The sequence below is a fragment of the Camelina sativa genome, chromosome 15, assembly GCF_000633955.1.
Source record: "Camelina sativa cultivar DH55 chromosome 15, Cs, whole genome shotgun sequence".
NCBI classification, from domain to species: domain Eukaryota; kingdom Viridiplantae; phylum Streptophyta; class Magnoliopsida; order Brassicales; family Brassicaceae; genus Camelina; species Camelina sativa.
This window is the reverse complement of record NC_025699.1, coordinates 27,350,347-27,377,249: the sequence shown is the minus strand read 5'-3', so window position 1 is coordinate 27,377,249 and position 26,903 is coordinate 27,350,347. Positions and strand designations below refer to the sequence as shown.

At 34.2% G+C, this 26,903-nt stretch overlaps 4 protein-coding genes across 6 annotated transcripts; 2 read left to right on the top strand and 2 right to left on the bottom strand.

Annotated features, from left to right (window-relative positions):
- LOC104747693 (splicing factor 3B subunit 4-like) lies at window positions 1-2,387 on the top strand. The gene is made up of 9 exons (XM_010469368.2): window positions 1-159; window positions 261-309; window positions 407-495; window positions 593-649; window positions 759-821; window positions 914-979; window positions 1,110-1,196; window positions 1,354-1,447; window positions 1,544-2,387. Exons 1-9 carry the CDS (start codon window positions 55-57, stop codon window positions 2,023-2,025), a joined length of 1,092 nt encoding a protein of 363 aa, XP_010467670.1. The 5' UTR covers window positions 1-54; the 3' UTR covers window positions 2,026-2,387.
- LOC104747691 (transcription repressor OFP7-like) lies at window positions 3,074-4,316 on the bottom strand. Its single transcript, XM_010469367.1, is given in 2 exon segments — window positions 3,074-3,344; window positions 3,346-4,316. Coding segments are annotated over 2 exon segments (957 nt in total). The 5' UTR covers window positions 4,182-4,316; the 3' UTR covers window positions 3,074-3,223.
- On the bottom strand, window positions 9,036-9,958 carry LOC104747690. Its single transcript, XM_010469366.2, has one exon. It carries the CDS (start codon window positions 9,941-9,943, stop codon window positions 9,044-9,046), a length of 900 nt encoding a protein of 299 aa, XP_010467668.2. The 5' UTR covers window positions 9,944-9,958; the 3' UTR covers window positions 9,036-9,043.
- LOC104747689 lies at window positions 17,462-20,113 on the top strand. Of its 3 annotated transcripts, none has more exons than XR_761216.2 (3): window positions 17,462-17,939; window positions 18,052-19,534; window positions 19,745-20,113. XR_761216.2 is itself a non-coding variant. In XM_010469365.2 (2 exons), the coding sequence occupies exon 2, from the start codon at window positions 18,247-18,249 to the stop codon at window positions 19,300-19,302; it is 1,056 nt and encodes a 351-aa protein (XP_010467667.1). In that variant the 5' UTR covers window positions 17,462-17,939; window positions 18,052-18,246; the 3' UTR covers window positions 19,303-20,113. The 3 variants fall into 3 exon arrangements, 1 of the variants encoding a protein (XP_010467667.1); XR_761217.2 differs by having other exon boundaries at window positions 19,610-20,113; XM_010469365.2 differs by having other exon boundaries at window positions 18,052-20,113.

The window sequence follows — 26,903 nt, the reverse complement described above, 5'->3', positions numbered from 1 at the left end:
CGCTGCAAAAATCTCAGATTTCTCAATCGGCGACGGAGTAAGAAGAAGAAGGAGATGACGACTCGAATCGCTCCTGGTGTTGGAGCTAATCTTCTCGGCCAACACTCCGCCGAGAGAAACCAAGACGCCACTGTTTACGTCGGGAATCTCGATGCTCAGGTTCCTCTTGTTTAACTTTTAGGTTTCGTGATTTTTTTTTCCTGTGATTTTAGTTGAAGATTCGGTGAAATTGATCCCATTTCCCTCTTTTGAAATGTCAGCTTTCTGAAGAATTGCTTTGGGAATTGTTCGTTCAAGCCGGACCCGTTGGTAAGTTCATATCAAAATCTCATAGGGTTTTTTTTGGTTAGGGAACTTAGTACTAATTGTGACATTAGCTTTTCTCTTGGTTTATGGATTGTATCAGTTAACGTCTATGTTCCGAAAGATAGAGTGACAAATCTTCATCAGAACTATGGATTCATTGAGTACCGTAGTGAGGAAGATGCTGATTATGTAAGTTGTTTCTCTTTATCCTTACTGTGAGGATCTTTTAGACTTATTTGTTTTGTTTTGAGTGCTATGTTTAACAAAAGTTCGATGTTCTGTGTAGGCGATTAAGGTTCTTAACATGATTAAGCTCTACGGGAAGCCTATACGTGTTAACAAGGTATCAAATTGTTTCTGTATCTTTCATAGTTTAGATGCAGAGACTTGTTTAGTTTATCTGTTATTACTTGCTAAACCATTTTGTTTGCTGATTAAACTGATTGTATTAGGCATCTCAAGACAAGAAAAGCTTGGATGTTGGTGCTAACCTTTTCATTGGGAACCTTGACCCTGTAAGTATCTTCGCGGGGTTCACTCTGATTTTTGTTACTTCCACAAATGCAACTTATTCTTGTAGCTGACCAGGTTTTGTTTTGTTTTATAGGATGTGGATGAGAAGCAGTTGTATGATACTTTCAGTGCATTTGGTGTGATTGCTTCTAATCCTAAGGTATTGTTTCTTATTTCTTTAGATTTCAGTCCATAATTCTTGTTCTCTTTAAGACATCATCGTTCCACTACAGATTTCAGTACACTAGACATGCGATTTAGACTCTAATGTTGGAAACTTTTCATTTCAGATAATGAGAGATCCCGATACTGGAAACTCACGAGGTTTTGGTTTCATCAGCTATGACTCCTTTGAGGCATCTGATGCTGCTATTGAGGTAATTATCTGCTCAGTTCTATGATATTTGCTTGCTTCTTTTATAACTCCCAGTTTTATGATACTTGCTTGATTCCAATATATTTGACATACATAGCATCTCTGTTCACCTAATCCAATGGTTGTATATTCCTCTGATCCTTGTCTGACTGTTGCAGGCAATGACTGGACAATATCTATGTAATCGTCAAATTACAGTCTCTTATGCGTACAAGAAAGACACCAAAGGAGAGCGCCATGGTACTCCAGCAGGTTAGGCTCTTTATACTCTTCTCTTGTCTTAATTTTTGGATTCAGTTTCTTCTCTCCATCATTTTCAACACAACGCATTACTTTTGGGAAATGCAGAGAGGCTTTTGGCTGCCACGAATCCAACTGCCCAGAAAAGCAGACCCCATACACTATTCGCAACTGGCCCCCCATCCAATGCTCCTCAAGTTAATGGTCTACCACGTCCGTTTGCTAATGGCGGCATGCAACCTATCCCGATCCAAGCCGCTCGTCCACCACCACCGCCACCTCCACAAGTATATCAAACTCAGCCACCATCCTGGCCATCTCAGCCACAACAACACGGCATGATCCCACCGCCCATGCAATTCCGTCCTCCTCAGGGTATGCCGCCGCCCCCACCTCAGTTTCTAAACCACCAACAAGGGTTCGGTGGCCCGAGGCCGCCGCCACCACCTCAAGCCATGGGAATGCACCAACATGGAGGCTGGCCGCCACAACACATGCAGCAGCAAGGAGGACCACCACAACAACAACCACCACCACCATACCAACACCATCACATGTCTATGGCTCCACCCCCACCACACCAAGGTTGAGAATAGTCATCTCTTCAGTCTTGGACCAAATCGACTATTTGTAAACCATTTCTTTTATGACAAGTAATCACACCAAGGATTTTCTCACTTCCCTTTTAGATTCAATGAAACCTCAGTGAGAGAGAGACAGAGAGGGAGAGAGAAAACACAATATTCTATATTGACTTGTCTGCAGAGAATCTCTTATCTTCGGTTTAGAGATAAGAGAGAGAGAGAGAGAGAGAGAGAGAGCGTAGAACTTAGTGTCAATGTCTGGTTTGTAGTGATGTTCTTGTTTTGTGTTTCAGAATCTCTGATGCCGTGTGCTTTAATATTTTACCAAAACTTTGCTGTAAAAACTCAATAATTCTTGCTTCTGACCTTAGAGGTTGCTTTTTACTCTAAACAATTAAAGAAGACAGGGAGTGATCAGTGATGGGAACAGAGGTGGCTTGATGTTCAAGTTATGGACCCATTTCTCCTTTCACCTCTTACTCCATCCAAACTCCAATGCTCCTTCTGACCATTCTGATTTCTGACTGATTCATCTCGAGAATCAGATTCTGTGATGATGATTCAGCTTCAGTTTTTTAGAAAACCCCTGAAAAAACTAGAGATAGAGACACATCTCTGTATATGTTTTGTTGTCTGAGAAGTGTGAAGGACAGATATTCAATTTTAAAATCAAACTTTTGTTCTTGTCTCTTATTGATTTCAATCATTTGTCACTTCGTTTGCTGAGTCAAAAATGGTCCACATCGACCGTCCAAGTGTCATCTACTAAGCATTTTATAATCGGACGTGTAAGATAAGAAAATGAAAAAGTGAACATCTGTTCCTATCTCAAGTGTATGGTAAAAACGTGAAACCCACAGTTCTGCTTCTTGGGTTGGTTCAAAGTTCAAACTATTTTGTATACAGATAAATTAACAGTTTTTTTTTGTAATTTCATTTTATTCCACAATCATTAATAATTGCGTGGGGATATGAATAACATCTTTTTCTTTTGTGGTTGGTGTTGACGAATATGAATAAAAAATCAATGCAATCTAAGCATTGGAATCTAAAATCGTACAAATACATATTTTAAATTGGCCTAACGCATTTAAATGATTACATTTTTAATAATTGCACCGCCGCATAATTTACATTTAACATTTACATCGATCACTTAATTAAAAATATTTATTTAGTTAGACATTAAACGTTATTATTGCTTTTAACACTCTTCATAATCGGAGAGTCGAACACTCGAGAAGGAGGATGACCTCCGTTGAACACCACTACCGTTACCACCGGCGAACAAAGCAACCCAAATCTCTGAAAACGCTCTAACGATCGCGGTGGTGGCGTTTCGCGTTTAGCGATAGGAAGCAACTAAGAAGCTGCTCAAGCTCAGCTACTTCGAACATCTTCTTCTCTACAATCATCTCCATCATTGAACCTTTGAAATCTTCGTAAGGATCCTCTGATCTCTTCACCACCGCCACTCCTTCCACCATTATCGCAGCCGCCGTCGTACACGGCATCAGTCTTTGAACAAACGAGGAAAGCCTCGCCGGAGACGGTGGTGGTGAAGAAGACTCACTTTCTTCCACGATCGCTGACGTTTTTGGAATGTGTCTCCGACGTCTTGTGACACGTGGCAGCTCTGAGGAGGAGGAATGTTCCGGCGAGAGGTTTGTAGAAGATGGTAAGAGACTCTCTCTATCTGTCTCTTCTTCGGCGGAGGAAACGCTCCCTCGTCGTCGAGGGTTTGATCTCTCCTTCTTCTTTAAACGCCGGAGGTTATCTTTTTCCGACCCACCGTCGTAAATTTTCCGGCGAGGCGTTTCGTTTTCTTCTTCGGTGACATGAGCGATCACGTGCCACTTCCCCTCGTTCTCCCACTGAAACGTCGGCGTCTGCGGCGGAGATAACGACGATGAAGTCTTCCGATCGACAACATCCAACGTAGTGGAGGAGCGTCCGCAGCCAAACACGGTTAAAACGTGTAGTCTGAAAGAAGAACGACGACGTTGTGGGACGGTGGTGACGACGGATGTTGAGTTGACCGGTGGAGGAGTACGACGGAGACTTGAAGGAACAGGATTAAAAGGGAGAGAGGAAGGATCTTTTGAACGACAAGATTTGAATGAGAGGATTCTTGAAATCTTTAATTTGAAACGTTTTGTCATTTTTTTTGCTTTCTTGTATTTTTTTTTGTTTGGTGTGTGGAGAAGTGAATGAAGAAGTGAGTATGGAGCATTTATCAAATGAGAACTGTTGTGTTGTCTCTTCTGCTTCTACATATATGCAAACACTTTCGTGTGTCTATAGTATTTTACATAAAATTGTGATATATTTCCTTGCTTATTATATATATGCTTTTATGCCGACATTAGATTTACTAATTATATAATGTATCTTATTTTTGTTGACAAGTTGCAATAAAGGTTAAATGTAGTTAGTTTTTAATCCTAGTAAAATGGTCAAATAAAAATTGTATTGTTTAAAACTGTGTGTTTTCAAAAGCAACCCAAATGAGTAAGTTGACTAAGGTTGGATACTTGAATTAGATTTGCTGAGCTGCTTTGTGTATGGCAATGGTACATTAACCAAAAGAAACATATAGTACAAGTGAAATCCCTATGATAGATACATGTGGAGTGCTACACAAATCATAAACAAGAGTTTGAATTGTGATATAAACTTTTTGACTTGAGAGCATGTAAATAATCGAATTTGGTTCATAGGAATAAGAAGATAGTTTGTACATATTTAAACTAAAGACATCAACATGTGTGAGGCCTGTATAAGTCAAAACACCTGTGAAATTGAAAGGTCGAGAAAACGGCTAAATTTAAATACAAAACAACAAATTTCCTACTTTTTTTTTTCCTTTTTGACCATAAAATACGTTTTTTTGTTTGTTTTGTCTTTGTCTTTTAATACATTTTTTCCTTTCTATATATTTAGAATAACGAATTTGTTAATATATATTTTCATAAATCTAAAAGACTCGTAACGTCGCATAGAATCTTGTTTAGCCGTATGCAAATCTTGTTTAGCCGAATCTTGGTCAGTTTTGTAACGTAACATGTATGTTGAAACTTATGATACAAATTGACAAGCTAATTGTTATGCTCCCGGCCTCACACTATAATCCTAAGAAGTTTATATACAAAAAGTCCTAGGTCATCAAAGAGATGAAATCGACATTGGCAGAAACAAATACATAGTACGAGTTAGCTTGCATTTGGACTTAGCGATTAACAAGCAAAAGTCCACACAATTGTGACTAACATTTGCAAACCGTAGAGACTATTTTCTGCAACATGAATTTCAATGCCATCAACAATTGTGATTTTTCATTAGTTTTGCTTCTACCATATACAACACATCGACCATTCGTATACTAATCAAATACGGTAGCAAATTTTAAAAGTTACCGCGCGAAAATGAATGCAAGAAACATAACAATAAAGGGGAAAAGTTGTATGATGAGACAAAAAAAAAAAAAAAAAAAGTCCATCTTTGAAGAAGCCTCCCCTCGACACGAACGACCAAAGGATCCAAGGAGACAATATAATCTCACCCTGGGCGTTCGGTATAAACCGAAGAAACCGAACCGGACAACCCGAAATTTTCGGTTATCGGGACAAACCGAAGAGAGTAAGTTAAACCGATCGGCGCAATTGTTTTGGGTAATCGAATTTCGGTTTGGTTCGGTTCGGTAATCGGACCGATCAGTTTATTAAAATCTACAGACATATATAAGTCTAACCCTATACCATTAACCCTAATTTTCTTTCTCTTCTGCTTCACCTCTGCCTCCTGCGATTCCGAGAGAGAAATATCAATTCATCTCTTCTATTTCTTAAAGGTAAGCTCTTCTTCTTGGTAATTAATTGATTGATTCTAGGTTTGATTCTTTGCTCTGTAACCTCTTCCTATTTATTGATAATTTCATATCCGATTTGGAGAACTCTAGGGTTTGAGTTTCAACTTTCAAATCAGAGATTATCCATTAATCTTCTGGATTTTTTACTTTGTTGTGTTTGTGTTCTTGTCGTTGTAAGTGCTAAATAGATACTTCCATCATTTATTAAACTTTTCAATTTTCGTTGTTATGAGATCGAAATTGTTGTTTTTTGCTGTTTGATGATTTTAGTTATACTGGTTGATGTAGTTGATTTTCGTGATGGTAGGGAAAAAAATGCATGCCCAAGAACTGTCCATCTTTGCCGTCTCAGCTCAGCTCGCCGTCATAGATCGCCGCTGCACATTATCCTTTTTGGAAAACCCTAATGGATCTGTCCATTTGGACTTGTAACTATTGGACTTGTTTTCAGATTGATTTAGTTTGTTTTGGGCCGGGTATATGAGGTCCATTGTTATTTTGGTGGGTTGTATACTTTTTTTTGTAAATTTAGTCCATTATCTTAACTTTTTTTGTTTATTCGGTTAGAATTAACCGAATTAGAAAAAATTCGGTTTAAATTCGGAACTGATTTAAAATCTAATAACCAACCCGAACAAACCGAGTACCGATTGACCCGAACCAAATTCAATTTTGGTTCAATTCAGAATTTTTCAAAAACCGAATTTTCTCTAAACCGAACAAACTGACCCGAATAACCCGAACCCGCCGAACGCCCAGAGCGAATATAATCTGCCCATGCCCCAAAAGTCACATTTCTCCATTTCTTTTCCTTATCTTAACATATTCCAACTTTATATGTTTTTCTTTCTATTAATATATGAAAAAGTATTACAAAATGATTACATTCTTTCTTGTGTCTCTAAGTATAAAATTACAATTAGATGCTCCTTATTAGATAAAGAGTCCAAAGATAATTGTCAATTCAATCGATTCCATTACAAAATCAGATTTAAGTGTGTGCTTTTTGTAATAAACTAAAACGTATTTTCTTTTCTTGTCTTCAACAGTTAGATTAGAATTTGGAACCCATTACATAAAATTCGATTTTTTTTTATTCTTGATCAAATTGGGCCTTTGGTCATATCTTTAAAGAAGCCTTTACATCCAAATCAAAGCTTCAATGAAGTTAGAAAAAAAACCACAAATTTTATGAGATATTCCAGAATCTCGACTGAATTTACTTAGATATATGTTTTATTTTAAATACGAACTATATATAGAATTAATTTAACATAAGAGATTATTTTTCATTGTTAGTAATTCGAAGCATGTATATGGACTATATATAGAATTGTTAGTAATTCGAAGCATGCATATGGACTATATATTGTAGTTTGTAAAAAATAGTAGAAAATGAAATTCTATATGATGTGGCTCTGATAACTGGCGACTACAGAAGTAGTTGCTGTCCAAGGTTGAGAGAGCAGAATTTAAAGAGGTTGTGGTAATTACTATTTTTTGGAGTAGAGATTATAATGCCACTAGTCTTTAAGATGTATGTTTAACAAGTGATATTACACTCAAATCTTGAATTCACTCTTAAATTTTTTTAAAATTATAATAATCAATGTTAATGTTTCACTACAAGAAAACATAGAATTGCCGACTACAAAAACAGTCACTATACAGTCGCAAACTACTTAATAACGACTGATTGGTGACTGATATACGTAGTCGCTAAAATAATCAGTCGCTAAACAGTCGATACGGAGCTACTAATTGGCGACTGATAATTGTGGTCGTTCTTCCCTCGTCAAACAGTCGCTAAAGTTGCGACTGAATTGCAACGTTTTAGCGACTGATCTGGTTACTCATTTGCGACTGTTTTGGTTACTGATTTGTGTACGTTTCGGTGACTGTTTTACGACTGTTTAATTATTATGTTTTTTTAAATTCTGGTAAAAATGAATTATTTGATTTTGTAATACCAAAACTGATTATGAAAACTATAACTTAAACATAACAAACATGAAATTAAACAAAGACATAAGTTTCAGCATACATCCAACATAAGTTCCAGAAAACATCCAAACATCCAAGAGTACAAGTCGCAAATATTACAAAAGTTTTCATAATCATGAGGGAAGGAGGGATAGTGAAGGAACCTAACTTTAAACATCAGCAGGGTCGGGGTCATTGGTTTGAGACTCGAGGAAGGCGACATAGTTTGGGTTAGTCTTGAGGAAGCTTACCAAGCGTGTGATCTCTGCTTGTTGCTCAGATGCAACCCGTAAAACCTCAGCTGCAACCCGTGAAGAACCTATGTGTCATGCTCTACTTGTAGAGCTGTTTGTTGCTCTATTTTATGGTTAGCTTCTTCGAGCTGTTGTTGCAGGCTTGTAAAAGAAGAAGAGCTTCCAGGAACTTCCGCTTCCCGTTGATGTAACTCCTAGGCTTCCAACTCCAAAGTATGTTCCTCTATCACTAATGCCGTTTTGACGTGAAACCTAATGCCGTTTTCGAAAGCAAACTAAACAAACTTATGAGAAGTTGGTTTGATGAATCAAGCGCTATTTGCCTATTTCAGATGTTGCGTTATTGTCATATATGTTAATTTTGTTGTTATTGTTGATATATATATATATAGTAGTGCTGCTCATTTTTAGTAATATATTCGTTAGACTTAATCTTATGAGATACTTTTTTAAATATTAATAAGATATTATGGAAACGGATATCCATGATTGGAAGATAATATTAAATGTGTGATTTAAGATAACCCAAACAAGATATGGTATATATATAAATGTATCTTATCAAAATTTTATTTTTGTTACATACGTTAAAATTTATTTTTTGTTATATATATATATATATATATATATATATATATGAAAAACTTGTATAAGTTAATTTTAAAGTGCGATATGGTTTAGCATGTATCATTTCATTTGTATTATTTACTCAACTTTAAGATATATATATATATATATATATATATATGTATAACAACCAAACCTTAAAAATTTAAAGACTTGATAAAAAAGTACAATTAATTGTGAATAAACGCATATTCACTCATTGTACTAACAAATATGATGAAAATACTAGAAAGAAAAGATAATAAGCAAATTTTGAAAAATAAATGTTGAAGAGATATAAGGCAATAAAATCCTAAAGAAGCTCTTCCTTTACAATCTTATCGTCACTTCTTCCACCGCTATTAACTCCATCCTCTGGATTGATTTTTTGAGACTCGCCATGAACTTCAAGATTGAGTTTACCATACTTTCTTTTATTTCTTGCACGGAATCTCTGGGCTCTTTCTTTGTCCGTCTCAGTCTTGTAGTGAGATGACATATGTGCAGCAAATTTTTGAGAAGTGTCAAAGATACCATTGCACTTAGGACATGTATATGGACCATATTTCTCATATGGTAGACTGTGTGTTCGACCATCATCGTCACTTTTCTTATTTTCTTCAAAACTTCTATCGTCAGTAGTTTCTTCAAAAACCATGGTTGGTTTGAAGATTTTTTTCAAAGGTCGACCACCTTGGAGATTATTTTGATCATAGTTGTGCCTCGATGGGGAGGAAAACATGTCAGCTTGTTGACGATATGCATAATCTTGGCATGGAAAAATGACACTAAGAGGTTTAGGGTTCAAAATCTTGCAGTGTTTATCAAGAAAATTTGGAGAACGAAACGCAGGATTCCAAATATTGGTTCTAGAATCCATGCCTTGTTTGACACGTTCAATACCATATTGAAAAGTGTCAAGTGTATTGGTGGGAACAATGGAAGTATATTTATTTGTGATGGTTTGAGTGAAAGAAACTCTAGTAAGACGAGAATTATCTGCCATAGGCAAATAATCAGCACTAGAAACAAAATCAATGTTTCTTCTCATCATATGATAGGTCATATGTGAATTGTTAACTCCAAAATAAGATGAAGAGACATGTGAATTTTGATAAATAGATAATGATGGAGAAGAAGAAAACAAATCTCCATGGTTGCTACAATCAGATGTAATGAACATTGATCGAGCCATTCTGGAGTTGTGATCCATGTCAATGGGACAAAATTCACGATGGCCATCACCGTAAATATTAAATCTATTTGGGATAGAAGACATTGTGAAAGATTGAGTGTATTTTACTCTTGATTATGTATCTTTTTATATAAAAGTTGCATTGAAAAAGTAATGGTATGAACTTCATAACCTTTAAATTTGAAAAGGAAGGAAATCTAAGAAATCTGCTTTATGCAACTATTATCAGTTTTTCTTTAATCTGTAGAAGGAAAACGATTCTTTGATATTGATTTCCTCCTTTATATAATAATATATATGGATAGATTTAAAAGTACATATCATGTACCTGGATTCAGCAATTTTAAAATATGATAAAATATAAATGATAATTTCCCCTATTAGCAGTAATATATTATTTATACTAAGATATATGTTAGACATATGTTTGCTGGCGTTTTTTCATATACTTTACCTTTCTTTGGTGATATATATGATTATGCTGGCGTTTTTTCATATACTTTACCTTTCTTTGGTGATATATATGATTATATAATATTACTAGGTTTATAACCTGCACATTGTGCGGGACTTAATTCTTTTAATTACTAATACAAACCGTTGAATATAATTATAATTTTTCGATATGAAAATATAAATCTATATAGATGTCAATTTTATTTTATTAAGTAATATATAACTTATCAATTTATTTTAACATGTTTTTTCACAATTAATTCTTTCTTTATTTTTTGGTATACATTCGTCATCTCTTGCATCTACTCTCTTTTCACATTATATTATCTCACTTATGAAATATTGATTATGAAGACATATCATAACTATTTTTGATCTTCATTCTATTATCCCACTTATGAAATATTGATTATGAAGACATATCATAACTATTTTTATCTTCCAATACTTTTTTTTTATTAGTTGAGTGATTATTATTTATTAATAAAGACATAAATATTTTTAGATAATATACCCACTCTTTCTCGCAAAGTTTTTTGAACAGTGTTATATACTACTACATGTAAGCTTTGCATCGTAGTAATAAAACTCATAATTGGACTCATTTTTATCTGTAAACATCATATTATAACATTAAATATTACACCTTAACTGTTTGACAAAAGAAAAATTATGTTGACATATATATTTTTTTTACTTTAAAATATGTATAGTCTATGATGGTTTATACAATGTTTTTTATTTTATTTTGATTCTCCTAATCTCAAAATCATAAGATTACTCTAACTTTTAAATCTGTGTATTTATCCAAAAATAGAATTTTTTAGTTTTTAATTAAAATTTTACAATCTACCACTACCATCATATTTGGTTTTTTTACAAATAACTTTTTCAAATTTCTTCTTAGTATTTTTAACTATTTTTTTTGTGTGTGTGATGTTCAGAATAAGTTATATTTAATATGTTTTATTTCAAATAAACTTTTACATTTCTCTTAAATATATACATTATTTTAATTTTTGAGCACTTGATTAATATTTTCTCTTTTTTATATATCTTTGTTTAATGTATATATTTAAGAGATCTAATCTACCACTACCACTTTGATTAATATTTTCTCTTTTTTGAGCACTTTGATTATTCTACCACTACCATATTTTACTTTGATATTTTTTTGTTGTATTTTTTTCATTTTGTTTTTGGTTTATATTTAAGTTTTTAATTATTTAAAATATATGGTTGTTTTTGATATTAATAAAAATATTACACAATATGTAATCATTATTCATATTTTATTTTGATATTTTTTTTGTTGTATTATTTTCAATTTTTTTTTGTTTATATTTTAGTTTTTAATTATTTTAAATGATTACTTTTAATAATAAAAAATATTACACAAATAAGTGAATTAATTGATGTATTAACTTTAGGTTTAATGTTCTTTGATGATTTAAATTAATTTATTAAAATTAAAATTAAAAAGTGATGAGGTGGAGGAAGGAGAAGAGAGAAAAGCCAACTTTATATATATAGATTTAATCATTTATAACATATATTTACCATTGAAGTTATGCATTAATTAATAGTATTAGAGAAATATTTATAAGTTTTATGGTGGGGTGATTTTCATTAAAATCTTACTTTGTAAGCTATATGTATAAAAAATGGATGAGTCAGTCTAGAGTAACACATATGTTCCATTTATCATGGAAAATGAGATGGCACTTAACTAATAAATGGGGGGGGAGAAATTTATCTCACCAATGTACGGATAATTTGTAAAGAAAATCTTAAATTAGATGAATCTTATATATTAAGAAATTATAATGAATCTTATTTATATACATATGAGTAATTTTATTACATAAGCCTAACTTGCTCTTGGTTGGGTTCTTCTGGTTTTTTAACCAACCATATTTAAATTAAACGTATTTAGTTACATGTTAGAAAACTTTATATATTAGTTAATACTTAACAGAGAAAATGTTACCAATTCCTGTCCAGTAAAATGGTAGTGACTCAGCATGATCAGTTAATACTTAACAGTCTTCAGTCTTACCAGGGTTTGAGTGTCGATATTGGTATAATTACAATTAACAACTAATACGAACTTCACCCGTATCTTCTATCACAAATAATCATGCCTTTGGTGGTAGCCAAATCAATTTAATCTAAATTACCTCTTTTTAGTTTTAGTTTTTAACCTTCAATCGACTTTTGAGCGACTCAACCAACTAGGTTTCTAAAGACAGTCCTTAATTATCACCAAAACACATGACTTTTGGTGAAAGTAACGCGTACCACAAGCACCGGGTGAAGAGAAACTCATGTCTTATGGTTTGTGGTGTGGATATGAAACCAAGTAAAGAGGTAACCATCAACACATTGGTCACGACAGTACAGTTAGGCGTGATGCACCTCGTCCACATAAGGTTGGTCTTACTGCTGTTATAGGAGGACTGGTCGTCTCAGAGGCCAAGCTGTTGTTTCAGCCACCATGGCCGACTAGTGTTTGTTTTAATTTTAAACTTCATATCAAACGAACTTAAATAACAGACTAGACTATCCATTATAGCTCAAGAAAGAGAGATAGATTCATGGACCGTGTGAAGACAATTACAAAATTTCTGAAGTACAACCGAAGTGTAATTCGAAGAGAGTAGGAGATTAACCCAATTTTGCAGGAGGAAGCGAGAGCAATCAATCAACCGGATTGAACCATAATGTAACATGTTTTCCTTTTCTGATTATGGAAATCTTTAAAAGAGAACCGGACTAAACCTAGAATTAAGTTATGTGTTTAATCATTAAGTAGCTATTAAATAGAGGAAATGTTACCAATACTCGACCAGCAAAAGTGGTGACGACTCAGCATGATATTGGAGTCTCACCACGGTCAAAGATGAAAGGCAGGGGCTAGGCTCTGTTCTAGAACGTCGGACTGAAGTATAGTCTGAGGCTGGGCTTCCATTGACCCTCGTTGGATGACCGGCGCAGAAGTCTTGAATCGGGATCTTTCCTGGAAGAGGGAGATCCTTATCCTTGGTAGGGGAAGTCTATCACAGAGAATCATGCTTCTGGTGGTAGGCAAATTGAGGTAATTCAGATTACCTCTTTTTATTCTTAATTTGTAATATCTGTTTCTAGTTTCTACAAACTAGCTATGCCCGGGTTGTATTTGTCTTTGATATTAAGTATTTATGTAATAAAAAAAATCAACTTATGTGTTAAACCCATATACATGTGTCATATCCGATTATAAGGTTTGTGGTGTTGATATGAATATGAACCCAGTAGAGCATCCTCATGGAGGAAGTAACCATCACCACATTGGTCACGACTCACGCCAGTACAGTTAGGAGTCATGCTCATGCACCTCGTCGACAGAAATTTATTTATGGCTCTGAGCCTCTGAAAATCGCAAAGGTTTGAAAGCGAAAGATTCCTTGTCGGTGAAATCTATCACAGAGAATTCTTTCTTAACTTTAATTTCTGTTACTACTAAAAAATATAGGAACAGCGCATCACCATACTTATCTGCAAATGACATGGTCTTTGAATCTTATGTTTGGCTTCCTCACACGAATGACATTTCAACAAGTTTTGGAAAAGTATCCTTCAAGTTTGATTTTACTTCATATCTAAATACTAAGTTTTGGTAATTGGAAACATAGCAGAAGAAGAGCTTGAGAGACAAGCTCTAGCCACAAAACTAAACGGTTACGTATACAGCCGAGCTCTGTCCGCCTAGAATCCAGAAACAGTTAAGACTCTCGAGTTAATGAGATCATTAACAAAGGTTGGGAGGCATCTAATAGATATAAGCCTTGATCGTATGCTTATCACATCACTGCTTATGTCTTACTCATTCCCCTTGAGTGGTGATGTTTCGGATCCCTGTAGTATGCTTATCACATCACTGTTTATCGTTGAGCTGCTATTCATTACAATCTTGTTTTATACAAAAAAATCTATACTAATAAAAGTAGAAAAACTCCTAAAACTGTTCACCTAGGATTTAAAACATCCAAGAGGCATATCACTTATTAACATTTTATACATTTTCCAGAATTTTCTATATTAATTTTTATTTTAAACAACATATCATGATTTGACATGTCATTCATTAACATTTTTTAAATTTCCAGAATTTTTTAGAAAAAGGAAAATTTTAAGTTTATGGAAATAAAAGAACTATGGACAATATTCCACATCCGGTAGAAAATTTTTAGACAATGGTTCAGAACCAATATAAATCTATATAATAATAACAATATGAAAAATGCCAACAACAGTTGCGATTTTTTGTCGTATCTTTTCGTAAAATATATATATATATATATTTTTTTTCTTTGATAGAAAATTTCAACGGTTGCATCTCTCCAAAAAGTGAAGTCTGTTAAATGTAGAGTTGTGTCTTTTACAAAAAATTGTGTTTATTCAAATATTCACATCTTTATAAATTTATATATAAGTGACTTCTCATCATTGTATTCAAATTTTCTTTATTTTATATTTTTTACAGTTGCGTCTCTCTAAAAAGTTGCATCTGTTAAATATAGAGTTGTATTCAAATATAATAATAACAATTTTAAAAAATGCCAACAACAGTTACGATTTTTCATAGTACCTTTTCATAAAAAAAAAAATATATATATATATATATATATATATTTTTGACAGAAAATTTTAATGGTTGCATCTCTCTAAAAAGTTGCGTCTGTTAAATGTAGAGTTGTGTCTCTTACAAACAGTTGTGTCTATTCAATTGTTCACATCTTTATAAATTTATATATAAGTGACTTCTCATCATTGTGTTCAATTTTTCTTTATTTTATATTTTTGACAGAAATTTTTTACAGTTGTGTCTCTCTAAAAAGTTGCGTCTGTTGAATATAGAATTGTGTCTTTTACAAACAGTTGTGTCTATTCAAATGTTTACATCTTTAGAAATCTATATATAAATAACTTCTCATCATTGTATTCAAATTTTCTTTATATTTGTATTAGTTAAAAGAGATTTGTTAGAAATGACGTCTCATCACTGTGAGAAATTTATTACAGTTTGATATATTTTATTAATCGTTTTAATATTTAATTATATTCAGTATCTAGGTATACAACCATCTATTCATCGAGGGTTATCATTCTATTGGTATGAATCCAAACCTGTTAATAAATGTGGTTCAAGTTGGTTTTTCAGAAAATGAGAGCATATTGGCTCGTATATGTTTGTTTATTTTTTTTTGTCACAAGTATATATATATATATATATATTTGTCTACTCCATGCTTTTTTTATTAGAAAATTAATTTTATTATAGAAAACAATATGGATTTCTGTATTTCTACTTTTTAAAAAAAATATCTGATTATGAAATATCAAGGTAAAAATAAAAATAAAATATCACAGTTCGTTCTATTATATTTTCTACAGTTGGAAATATTTAATTTATTGGGAGATGAAAAACCGGTGATCAACAGAAAGATTGACGGTTGAGATGATTGTCCAATAAACTATCTTGACGACAAAGACTTATCTACAACTTTATATAGGTTAAGGAAATTTTTATATTTAGCTCTAGTCATAATACACTCAAATTAAAATCTTAACAACAAAAGATACTGAATATGAAATATTATAAAAGTTTGAAAAGGTTTTGGATTCTGACTGCCAAAAAAAATGAGGAGCGTGTGAGAGCAATGAACCTCGCCGTCCTTGGCCGACCATCTTCCTTAGACGCGCATATTGTGATGCTACATCATACACCTAAATGTTATTGTTATAAGTTCTAATTATTATTCTTCCCAATCCCCTCTAATATTTATTTATGTGTGACTCAGGATAATTAACCAGCATCTTACGCGGAGAAAAGTAAGTAATAAGTACATTCAATATTGGATTAACTATATATATATAATCTATTATAATTGCCAGAATGTTTAATGACTATAGGTTGTTTTACATAAAAATATGTTTCATCTATAAAACGATAGTTGTTTGTATTATATATACATTTACAATACTACCTCTATGAAAATAGATGTATATTTTTTTATATGAATATATAACTGAGTTTTGATTCAAATAAATAAAATATGTGATAATTTCCTGTTTAGTTATATTCAAATTTGAGAGGATTGATAATTTTCTTACTGATTGACTGAATAGTAATATTTATATTCATTTTTTATGAAGTAAAAATTGATTTTGGAAATAGAAATATGTTTGAGTTATGCTAAAAAATATTAAAATAATTAATAGAAATGAATTTAAACAAATCATTATGTCATTTTAAAAATGGTCCTCAATTAATATTTTTAATATTTGTAACTTATTATATGATTATTTAAGAAATTTATAGTGTCTTATACAATGTATTCATAAATTTATCATTTAAAAAAAATAAAAAATAAATTTAAAAATATAATCATTTACATATCATATTTGACAACAAGAGAATAAGTTGTAACAGTTCATAAAATATACAAAAATATGACAGTAAGGTTAAGAAGAGAAGACACGACTGTAGATTGTATTTATTCATTTTTTAGAAATTAAAAAATATTTTATGAAAAATTACGACAAAAAAACACAGATGAATAAAAGCGAACGAAATAACACGACTGCAATGTTATCTCATGGCAGTTAATCGTAAAAATTTGTTTAATTTGATGTGTGTAGTATTGATAATTATTAATATGCTTCCAACAATGAATGAGCAGGAAAGCTTGATTTATTAGGCGTCCAAGTTAAAAAGTTGTATTTGGTTTGATCCGTTTTTTTATTTGATCAAATTAAAACTTTAAAAAGTTTCAAAAAAAAATTTATAATATTTAAATTTTTTAAAAGTTTAAATATTATAAATATTAAAACTTTTAAAAGTTCTTAGCTTTTAAAAAGATTTTAAATATTATAATTTTTAAATTTTAAAAGTTTAAAATATTATAAATATTGAAACTTTTCAAAAGATTCAAATTTTATTTTTCGAAACCTTAAAAAATTTTAAAATATTATAAATATTGATGTAAAACATAAATTATCTTGATGATAAATCCACTCTAATTACTAATTAAAAAACGCCAATATAAAAAAAAAATCTCTTTGTTGGCGATTACGAAGGTGATTTGCTGCTTAGTTTGAATGTTCGATTTCGTTGTGATTGAGGGACGAGGAGCAGATCTCATTCGATCTCTGCATGTTCTGGATAGTGGGAATCAGATCAGAAATCTGATTTTCCCCGGTCAAAGTCTGGTTTCGCTGGCTACAGATCTTGGCTTTTATGGAGATTTCCCGGTGTCATCTGATCTTTATGATTCTCCCTGGTTGATTTCGATTCTGTTGCTCTGGGGGATTCGAAAATCTGGGATCGCAGATTGGGTTTTAATATCGGATGGGGATAGGCGGCTGTTATCGATAGCAATTTCAATCATGGGTTCCAAGGATTTGAAATCAATCATAATGGATGTGGATACGTTTTTGATACCATATCGTGATTCTCCTTCCCTTCTGATTGGGTTTTCTTTCGAGTGTGTTAAGAGGCTGATTTGGGGTTTTGGTAAGTATAGCTATTACTCATTTATTCCATTAAGGTTGAGAATAAATTCAGATTATGCATTAGAGGCGATGGGATATTGGTTGATCGTTTATGGAATGGTTGGGTTTGGCAGATTTGGTGTATCTCTGTCAAGGATTTTTTCGAGTTGGTGGTATGTTCAAGGCTTATTTAGGCGTGGGAATGAAGAATCTCTTCTCGGGCATTCTCTTTCTCATTTCGTTTTATTTTGTGGCGTGTTCTTTGTTTTCCTCAGAGAGGTTTCATATTCTTTGTGGTCTGCTTATCGTTTCTTTGGTGGGGGTTTTTGATGGCTCAAATGTCGCTTAACAAAGGCAAAGCTTCGTTGGTGCGTACTGAAACGGTAAGGATTGCTTCTTCTATTCTAGCTCAGAGGATCCAGCAATTCTCGATGACTTTCATTGGGCGTCTTATGAATCCGAATGTTCAGAGGATGGAATCTCTGTTGATTAATTTGCCTAAGATTTGGAAGATGGAAGACAAGGTGGTGGGTGCTGATTTGGGGCAAGGTTTATTTCAGTTTAATTTTGAAGCAGAGGAGGAGCTCCAAACGGTTTTGCAGAACAGGCCTTATCACTTTGATGGGTGGATGGTTTCTTTGGTGAAGTGGGAGCCGATCATCTCATCTACTTATCCCTCAACTATTAATTTTTGGGTGAAGGTCACTGGTATTCCAATGCATCTTTGGGAGGATGAAACTTTAAGAGCTATTGCTAAGAAGGTTGGTATCCTCAGGGAAATTGATGAGGAGTCTGGGAGTTTTTGCGTGACTGTCAATGGTTTCAACCCTCTTCTTTTCAAGTTGGTTGTTCCCTTTGCTACTGGGGATGAGATTATTGTGTCTCTTGAGTATGAGAAGCTTTCGGGATATTGTGATCATTGTTCTCGTCTTACTCATGATATGAGAGGATGTCCAGAGTTGCAGAAGGGATCCGGTGAGCAGGCTGTAGAGCAACAAATGGATAAGAGGGGTGGTCAGCGACAACAGCTCCAACCTAAACAAGGGGGTTATCATAACGAAGGTGGTTGGGAGAAGCCAAGAAAGGTTGTTAAGAGAGCTTTGGATTTTCATAATCAAGATCCTACAGTCGGTGATATGGGTCCTGTTAACTCTCGACATCATGAGAGAGCTTTTGGTCCGGTCTGGGGTCAGAACAAACAATCCACTGCTGGTCAGTCTAGTGGTTCTGGTGGGCAGCGAGGTTCTTATGCGAGTGGTGATTTTCTGGGTCAGGCTCCATCTGTTAATATCAACCGTAAGGGTTTGGGACCAGTGTGGCCTAAGCCGTTGTATAGAGCCAAACAGCAAGTCACTGATCAGCGGTTACAGGAGGATGAGAATTAGGATCACATAGCTACAGACTCGCAGTTTGGTTCGGTTTCTGGGGATGCTATTTCTGAGGGTTTGGTGAAGGATCCGGTGGATCCAGATTTCATGGAGGAGAATGTTGATTTTTTGGAAGATGGTGAGTGTCCGGAGGGTGGTGGTTTGATCGAGGGAGAGTTGGGTAAGGAGGGTGAGCTTCTTGCGAGACAGGGGACTGATCCTCAAACAACAAAGGATGATATTTCATCAGGTACCATTCTTATCTCGGCTCCGGGTGATATTGCTTTAGGATCTATTAATTGTGCCTTGGCTGATATCACTCTAGGGACTTCGCATAATCATAGGCGGAGTGTGAACGAGAAAAGTGTTAAAAAAGGAGTTACGGCTCCAAAGAGGGCTGCCTTGGCATTGGCTTCCCCCGGTAAACGATTGTTGGCTAAGGTCTTGTCTAAACCTGCAGGTGCAGGGAACAAACAGAAGGGGACAGGGAGGCAGGACATTTCTTTGCGTGGTAAACCAACGGATGGTGGTCGTCAAATCAAGAAAGGGACGGTGGCTCTCCCGAAACCACCGGCGGAAACGTGAAGATCCTTATTTCGAACTGTCAGGGCATAGGGGCTGATCTGACAGATAAGTATTTGGGTGAATTGTGGAAACAACATCGAACAGACATTTTAATTTTATCAGAAACTAAGAAATGTTTTTCTTATTTGCAAAAATTTCAGAATAAGTTTGGTTTTAATAATTTGTTTATTGTTGAACCCTGCGGAGCTAGTGGTGGTTTAGCATTATTTTACAAGGATGAAATAAAACTCTCAGTTCTTTATGATTGTGATCGCATTATAGATGTACAAGCGTTTTTTGGGCAACAATTAGTTTATATGTCCTTTATATACGGTGATCCGGTTCCCCAAAATCACGAAAAAGTTTGGGACAAGTTATCGGATATCGGGTCTTTTCGTGTTGATCCTTAGTTTATGATTGGTGATTTTAACGAATTGGTTGGCAATCATGAGAAAAAGGGAGGTGCCTTTTACTTCCATGCTCCGACATTGTGGGATGCTAGAATTCCCTTGTTATGGTGAACAATTATCATGGAGAGGTAATCGGTGCAATAACCAGGTAGTTCGTTGTCGGTTAGATCGGGCTTTGGGTAATGACGACTGGCAGTTATTTGGAAATGATTGGTTCTGATCATTGTCCAATTTTAGCAACTTGCCTTAAGACACATACGAGACGGAATAGGCAATTCCGTTTTGACAAGCGCTGGTTGGGAAAAGATGGTTTATTAGGGGCGGTTGAGTCAGGATGGAATCGTACAAAAAACTTCCGGATTCCGGGTTTTGTGGATAAGATAAAAAATTGCAGGAATTCAATTTCTTGGTGGCAGAAAAATAATATTTATTCTGGTCCAAGGCTCATTTCTTCCTTGAAGGAGGCGTTACAGGTGGCGAAAATGGATGATTCGATTTCTCAGGAGGAAATTCGGGATATAGAGAGGAAATTAAAAGAGACGTATTGGGATGAGGAATTATACTGGCAACAAAAGAGTAAGAAGTTTTGGTTACGGGTTGGGGATAAGAATACTAAATTTTTCCAAGCCTCGACTAGACAGCGACGGGTAAGAAATAGGATTATTGGTTTGTTCGATGTAGATAATGTAAGGAATGAATCGGTCTCAGGTATGGAGAATATTGCTAAAAGTATTTTGAGGATCTTTTTCGGAATTCGGATGTCCGAGGTGTTTCAGAGATGTTAAAGGAGATTACCCCTTTAATTTCGGATGCTATGAACAGAGATTTAATTCGGGATATTTCTGAAGCGGAAGTTCGGAAAGCCCTGTTTGCTATGCATCCAGAGAAAACTCTAGGACCTGACGGCATGACGGCTTTGTTTTTTCAATGCTTTTGGTCTTCCTTAAAAGGGGATTTAGTGGCTCTGGTTAGAGAATTTTTCCGATCATGTAGTTTTGACCCACATTTAAATGAGACGAATATTTGTCTTATTCCTAAAGTCGATCGGCCACAGCGGATGGCGGAGTTTAGGCCGATAAGCCTTTGTAATGTGAGCTATAAAATTATTTCTAAGGTTCTGTGTTTTTGGTTAAAACGGTTCCTCCCATCCCTGGTTTCCGAAACTCAGTTGGCTTTTGTTTCGGGTTGGTAATTACAGATAATATTTTGGTTGCGCAGGAAATGTTTCATGGGTTAAATACTAATCGAAGGTGTAAGTCGGAGTTTCTAGCCTTCAAAACGGATATGAGTAAGGCTTATGATCTTGTGGAATGGGATTTTCTAGAAGCGGTTATGGTAAAGTTAGGGTTTGATAGGAAATGGATTTCCTGGATCATGTGGTGTGTCTCTTCGGTGTCATATCAAGTCCTTCTCAATGGTTAACCCCGGGGTTTTATTAATCCACAGAGAGGTCTACGTCAGGGGGATCCGTTGTCACCGTATTTGTTTATACATTGCACGCAGGTTCTGATAGCGAATATTAAAAAGGCAGAACGAGAGAAGAAAGTAACGGGTATCTCAATCGCTCGCGATAGTCCTACCATTTCGCATTTGTTGTTTGCTGATGACAGTCTGTTTTTCTGTAAAGCAGAGGCGACTGAATGTCAGACGGTCTTGGAAATTATCAGAAATTATGGCAAAGCCTCAGGGTAAGAGGTTAATTTAGAGAAATCTTCTATAATGTTTGGCAAGAAGGTTCCTTCTGAGATAAGGGACCAGTTGAAATCAGTCATTGGTATTTCTAAAGAGGGAGGTATGGGCTCTTATTTGGGCATTCCTGAAAGCCTCCAAGTTTCAAAAACGAAGGTTTTTGGATATGTCAAGGATCGGTTGGATGACCGAGTCAATGGTTGCAATGCAAAGCTTTTATCGAAAGGTGGTAAGGAGATTATGATTAAATCAGTGGCTTTGGCACTGCCTACCCATGTGATGTCCTGCTATAAATTGCCGCAAGAGTTGACATCTAAATTAACGAGTGCTATTTCCACTTTTTGGTGGAAATCCAATGATAGGGCTCGTGGTCTACATTGGGTGGCCTGGGATAAATTATGTAAGGATAAGTGTGAAGGGGTCTAGGTTTCAGAGTCCTGGAACAATTTAATGATGCCATGCTTGTGAAACAGTATTGGCGGTTAATCCAACATCTGATGTTCTTAATGGCTCGGGTGTTGAAAGGTCGATATTTTAGAAATAAACACCCGCTAATGGCCAAAAAACCATAGAATCCCTCGTTTGCTTGGAGGAGTATTTTTTCGACTAAAGAATTGGTAGAATATGGAGTGTGGTGGGAGGTAGGTTCGGGTTGTTCTATTTCGGTTTGGCGAGATCCATGGATACCGGATATTCGTCCACGTCTAGCAACTGGTCGGGGAAGACTCTGGTTACCGAGTTTGATGGTGAACCATTTAATTAATCCTCTTATGAAGGATTGGCACTTGCCTACTCTGGAGGAGTTTCTGGATCCGGGGGATATACCGATTATTCAGAATATGACGGTCAGTAAAGTCCAGCAACCAGATCAATTAGTTTGGCATTTTACCAAGTCAGGGAAGTATACGGTTAAATCAGGATATCGGCTAGCCAGAGAATTAATGACGGAAGTCGAATACGGGCCGACTTGTACGGCCCTTAGAGCCCAGTCGTGGAAACTCGATGTTACCCCGAAGGTCCAACATTTTTTCTGGCAGATTGCTTCGGGCTCTCTCCCAGTGTTAGAACGGCTTGCGTATAGGGGTGTCCGGTGTGATACTCTATGCAAACGGTGTGAGTCTACAACAGAAACTATTAATCATGCTCTTATTGAGTGCCCTCGCTCGCGCGATGTTTGGTGGTGTTCACCGGTTTTGTTAGTTCCAGATGGCTTTCCATATGCTTCAATCTTTGCAAATCTGGATTTATTTTCTGGCGGGCAGCTTCTCAGTCGGGGGATCCTGATGTAGCTCTTCTTCTCCCCTGGATACTCTGGTCACTATGGAAAGACAGAAACAAAAAAGTTTTTCAGGGGTTAGAGGCCGAACCGATGGAGATTTTACTTCAGGCGACTAATGATAAACTACTATGGGAAGAGGCCAAATCTTACTCGAACAGTTATTCGCATACTACGCCCCTGTAGGAGGATAGGGGGCGTTTCCTCGATGTCAGATTGATGGTTCATGGAATGGTTCAGATCCTCTACAAGGTCTGGCGTTGTGGTATTGTAGTGATGAAAATTCGATGCTTCTTCTGGGAGCACTGAGTCAGAGGCGAGGTCCTACTTCCTTACATGAAGAGTTACAAGCTTTGATGTGGGCTATGGAGTCATTATTGGCGGCTGGAGTTGTCTGCCAGAGTTTTGAGACAGATTGTGTAGAATTGGTGGCGATGGTGCAGACGCCAGATGATTGGCCAGCTTTTTCGAATCTGTTGGAGGAGTTATTTTTGCTCAGATCATGCTTTCCTTCCTTCTCCCTGACCAGGATCACTCGAGAGCTCAACATCAGGGCAGATTGTCTAGCCCGTTCTTCATGTTCTTTATTAACTGAAACTTCTTTTGTAAACTCTTTTCCTCCGGTTTGGGCAATCAATCTTGGAGTTATCTTTTAATTTAATTAATGTTTGGTTGAAAAAAAAAACATAAATTATCTTATTTATCTACGTTTGTGCTTTTTATTTCTTATGAGCTGTAAAACATATTTTTGTGTATGATTTTATAGATGAGTTGATATTCTTTCATTAATTTTTTTATTTTTGGGTCTAAGGAAGGATGATTGACATCATAAGACCTTGATTTGATGTTTGAGTCAAGTTTTGGGGTTTAAATAAGAAAGATGGACGACAAACACATATTTTATAAGCTATACATAGGCATGACCAGGGTTACGGTTGTCACGGTTACAGTTTATTAACCATCAGTTATGGTTAGAAATTTTGTTTAATCTTAACCATAATCGTTGAATAAACGGCTAAACGGTTACGCTTAAAAAAGACGGTTCCAGTTCAAGCGGTTACGGTTATATACAGTTACGGTTATTTGATAATATGATATGCTTGATATTATTTGATGATATAATATAATTGATATTATTTATTTATAATTAATACTAGATAATGGCCCGCGCTGGTAGCGCGGGGAAATTTTTATATTATTTTGTTATTTGTTTATATTATATTTATGTAGTATCATTTATTGACATGTTATATAATATAGTACTATATGGTGAGTTTTGATTCATATTAATCTACTAATAGGTAGGCCTGGAACTACTATCAATACCCGTATTGGACCCGTTTTTCGGTTTGTATCCGTCCCGAAAAAAGGTACCCGCAACCTTAGAGTCGAGTGAAAGGTATAATAATTATATTATCCGTGAATAATGATCGAATATCGGATATTAATTTAATTTTTGAGCGTCCCATTACCCGTCTCATTACCCGTTTTATTACCCTACTCATAAATACACGTTAATATTTTGTAGAATAATGTTACCAGTGTGACGAAATATCTATGTAAATTTGGATTTGTTTGTTACAAAATAATAGTAGAAAATTTATTAATTCTATACATTTTATAAAATCATATATTTAATTACTTAAGGTCATACTCTGATTTTGACCCGTAGTTGGTACTACTATTTTGGTTTGGTGCAATATCAAATTCGTTTCAGTAAAGCTAAAAAACCCAACAAAATATGTATTGACCCGTGATTTGGTATTACAAATTGATGTGATTGGTATAACATATTATATATTAGTTTTATAGGTGAAAATTACAATTAGGTTATGTATATTATCAACATTATACACTTAGTATTGTTTATATAGTGAATATTGTGTATAAACAATTAAGTTTTAGTCAATTAAATAGTTTGTTATTATTTCCGAAGATTTATGAAATATTAAATAGAGTTTTATTATTTTGTAAACAAATCTAAACTTTTATTTTGTTAGTTATTAGAATAATTAAAATATTATAGCATTTTCATAATATGTCACATTAAAACTGATTAAATTTTTAACAACATAGCTTAAATAAGTATATAGATATATTTTAAAAATATAAACAATGTTGTATCCTAATTTTAATATATATTTGTTATTATTAAATGATTTCGATATGTAAATGTTTAAACTTAGTCTTATAAATAAATTTAAAATTTATAATTTTTCTAAATAGTTTGTTATTGTTTCCTAAGATTTCTGAAACAGTAAATAGAATCTGTTTAATTATTTTATTACATAATTTCGAAATTATTTTATTAAATAATTTTGAAATTATTTTATTAATGATTTCTAATCTAATAAATTAATAATTGCTATTTTTTGGGTAATTATTTTCTGGTTACAACAAATTAATATTAAGATTCTGTTATTATATTTTGTATTAAAAATACAGTGGTATTTTTTGTAATATCTTACATAAAGTAAGGTTATTTGTTTATAGGGTTGCTTAAATAAGTATATAGATGTTCTTATAGTGTATTCATATTTCTATATATCATATGATTCATATTAAATAAATAATTATTAGTATATTTTATTATATTTTTAAAATATTATAAACCAAGTAAGGATTTTGGTTTGAGAAGTTTCTAAACATGTGGATCTAAAACCAAATAAGTATATGCATGAAATTATCAACAATTGGGTGCATGTGTTGACTATGCTGGTCTTCTTGAATTTCACAAATTTTATGAGAAAAGAAATGATTTTGTTCTGGGAGTTAAATGGTTTAACAAGTTGTGTGGTAGTCTAAAAAAAGGTTTTTCAGTGGAAGAATGTGAATACGGTGACGAGGAAAAAGAAGAAAAAGAGTATAACGAAGAACTAGAAGGTAAAAGTAACGATGATAATTACCACAAAATTTGACAACAAAAATGACAAGAAAAAATATGAAGAATAAGAAAACATTGAATAAAAAAACAAGAAAACATAGGTGGTAGCAATCAATTAAATATGAAAACGAGTTAAATTCATGATTATAAAATTGTTTCGTTGGACAAAAAGTTCATTCTTAATTTTAATTACTGTTATTATTACAAACTAGGAACAGAGCATCACCATATGACATGCTCAATTGAATCGCATGTTTTTGTCTTCCTCACACGAATGGCGTTTATGTTTCGTATAAACACTAAATAATGCAACTTCACATTCTGCAGCAAAGGTTGAGTAGGATTAGTAGTTAGTCTTAAGGCGTCAGATAAATAAACAGCTTCTTAACCAATGTATCCTCCCAGATCAACAATATGCTCAAAGCACTCAAACATGGCCACCTAGAAAATGCATTTCAACAAGTTTAGTAAAGCTAATTAATCCATCATATATTGTATAAACTATGAACTATTAAGCCTAATTAAATGGCCTATATTTTAAACAGCTTAAGTATTATTTGCAAGGCTAATGCTGTAAGAGTTTTTTTTTTCTCAAATACAAAACGCAACTTCACATTGTCACAAAGGAGGAGTTAATCTTAACAGCTTCGTAGCCGCTCCTGCTTCATATTTTTTTATCAGACCAACAAGCTTTAGATCCTTCAGCTGCAACCGGCAAGTTCATAAAATTCTAAGTATTGAGCCTAAAGGTCTAAAAATCTGAAAATCTTCATCAAAAGTACATATACTAAAGCAT